The 2,191-nt window shown below is 47.4% G+C and overlaps 1 protein-coding gene across 1 annotated transcript; it reads left to right on the top strand.

Moving 5' to 3' along the window:
- Positions 1-61: 61 nt before the first annotated feature.
- On the top strand, positions 62-521 carry LOC102029253 (nuclear RNA export factor 2-like; the record flags this gene model as incomplete). Its single annotated transcript, XM_013510237.1, is given in 2 exon segments — positions 62-122; positions 258-521. Coding segments are annotated over 2 exon segments (100 nt in total), but the record flags the coding sequence as incomplete, so codon positions are not given.
- Between the last annotated feature and the right edge of the window lie 1,670 nt (positions 522-2,191).

Raw genomic sequence — 2,191 nt, 5'->3', positions numbered from 1 at the left:
TGTGGCCTGTGTGTCTGTCCCGTGGTGGTGACGAGGATCACCCATTCTTGCCCCACTCCAGGTGCCTTGAGGACAATGAATGGAACTACAGCAGAGCTGGTGAGAGCTTCATGGTGCTCCAGGTGAGGTCTGAGAATGAAGTAAGTGAAAGATGGATGCCTCTGAGCCTTCAGGAAGGTAGAGGCTGGGGTGGCCTGGGAAGGGAACTCAGGGCTCCTGGCCCTTCTGACATCCCAACTCCTTCCCTTCACACCCAGGACAAGATCCCAAGAGAAGCCTTCAAATCGACGCCCTGAAAGGAGCCCCTGGCTCTCTTACTGCTTTTCATCTCCCTTATTGTTTCCCTGTCACCAACCCATAATCATACCTCTGACTTTGGTTGGAGGTCTGACCCACCAAGAATCCAAGGTTAACTTGTAGGCCAAGTGACACAATCATCCAAATGGCCAGTTGTTCTCTGTGTTGTTCCCATTCAAGACGGCTGCTTTTGTTCACAATAAAAAGTGACATTGCAGGTTGCATATTATGTGTCCTGGATTGCTTTTCCCCCGCCCCAGCTGTGAGCCATCAAGGCCAGGGGCAGAGGTCCCTGCACACCCCTGCTCCCGCCCTGCTTATCCCTGGATGTCCTTAAGCAGATCCACCAGACTGGTCCCCATAGGTACTTTGGGAAGCGATCCTCATGAGAAAGAACACGTGCTTCTTCCAGATACTGGGCTTTGAGAGGCTTTGGGACTCTGTCAGATGCTCTGCCTGGGAACCTGCAGAAGCAGGCATATAACCTGGCACAATGACATCTTCAAAAGGAGTGAGTCCTGGCTGGTAGGAGCTGTGGGAAGAAGGAAGGAAGGTGAGGGCACACAGGTATTACTTCTCTTCCCTAATCATTAGCATTTTCATAGAGTACACCATGATCAGTTTTATGACTTGCAGCCAGGTGAATGGGAAACGGGCCTTTCCCCAGCTCTCTGCAGGCTTCCATCTGTCCTCCCGTGTCACCCGCGCCACTTCCTGAAGGTGCTCTGGTAGGCCTCTGACGCTAGCAACCTGAAGGGGGAGGAAAAGTCAGCCTGTCTTCCCAGAGCACCCCTCACAGAGCCGATGCCAGATGCTTGCTCCATCTCCATGTTCTTGGGAACTTCAGCCACTGAGTTTTCACCTCCAAACAGCAACAGCAATAGCACAGAATCTCGCTTTGCAGTTGGTTCTGTGGGATCTTTCACTGCGAAGCACTGGCAATTAACAGGTCTGAATTTCAGGCAAGTGTTGAAAGGTTCATCTGCACAGTTTATGTCCCACATTCTGTTAACGCTTGCACTTTAGACAACAAGCAGGCATGAGCTTTGAAATTAAGGTAATAGCAGCGCAAAGTTTTCAACTTGTAGTCATATACAGGTTGACACAGGTGAGGTACCGCCAGTTGACAAACTGTGCCTGCACTATTTTGTGTTGGGCAGAAGTAATTACCTTGGCACTTGCCACTTTTCAATTCTTGATGTGCATTTACATCAGGGAGCCATAGGTTGGAGAGTCAATTTCTGACAAACAGATACCGAGGGGATAGATGACTTTACCTAAAGGATAATGTCAACATTGTACTTCCCTTAGGGCCTCAGTGGTCAGAGACAAGCTCCTGTAATTCTCTAAAGCAAGGGTCTTCTTACATAGCTCAGCTTCATTGTGAGGAACAGAAGCAGTCTCACGTGATGAGGCAGAGAATACAGCTCCCCAGGTTATTTCTCAAACTAGATGGGGAGGCCGGTGTTACTCTTACTTTGCATATAAATTGGTGTGAACTGCTCTTTGGAATCATTTGCAACAATGTAATCGTGAAGGCACACATAAATGAATATGTACACGCACCTTTATAGGAATGAAGTCGTAATACTGATACATCTTGTATGCATTTCATCTAAGATGTGAAATTTACTGACATAAGCTTACTTATAATACCTTTCTTTGTATAATTATTCATGCACATTCATTTTACAAGTTAATGGCTTTCACTGGGACATTTCCATACACGTATTTGTCATACATTGGTCATGTCCATGATCTTCCCTCATTCGCCACTACCCACAGGCCCCCTTCCCAGTTCCTAATAGACATTTTTCTACCTTCAAATTATCTACCACCCCCTGGCACCCATATGGGCAAAAACATGCTATACTGTTGTGTTTCTGCATCGGAC

The sequence above is a fragment of the Chinchilla lanigera genome, unplaced genomic scaffold, assembly GCF_000276665.1.
Source record: "Chinchilla lanigera isolate Chin_1 unplaced genomic scaffold, ChiLan1.0 scaffold01495, whole genome shotgun sequence".
Taxonomy (NCBI): domain Eukaryota; kingdom Metazoa; phylum Chordata; class Mammalia; order Rodentia; family Chinchillidae; genus Chinchilla; species Chinchilla lanigera.
The sequence above is the reverse complement of the archived record's forward strand: the minus strand, read 5'-3'. Positions and strand labels throughout refer to the sequence as shown.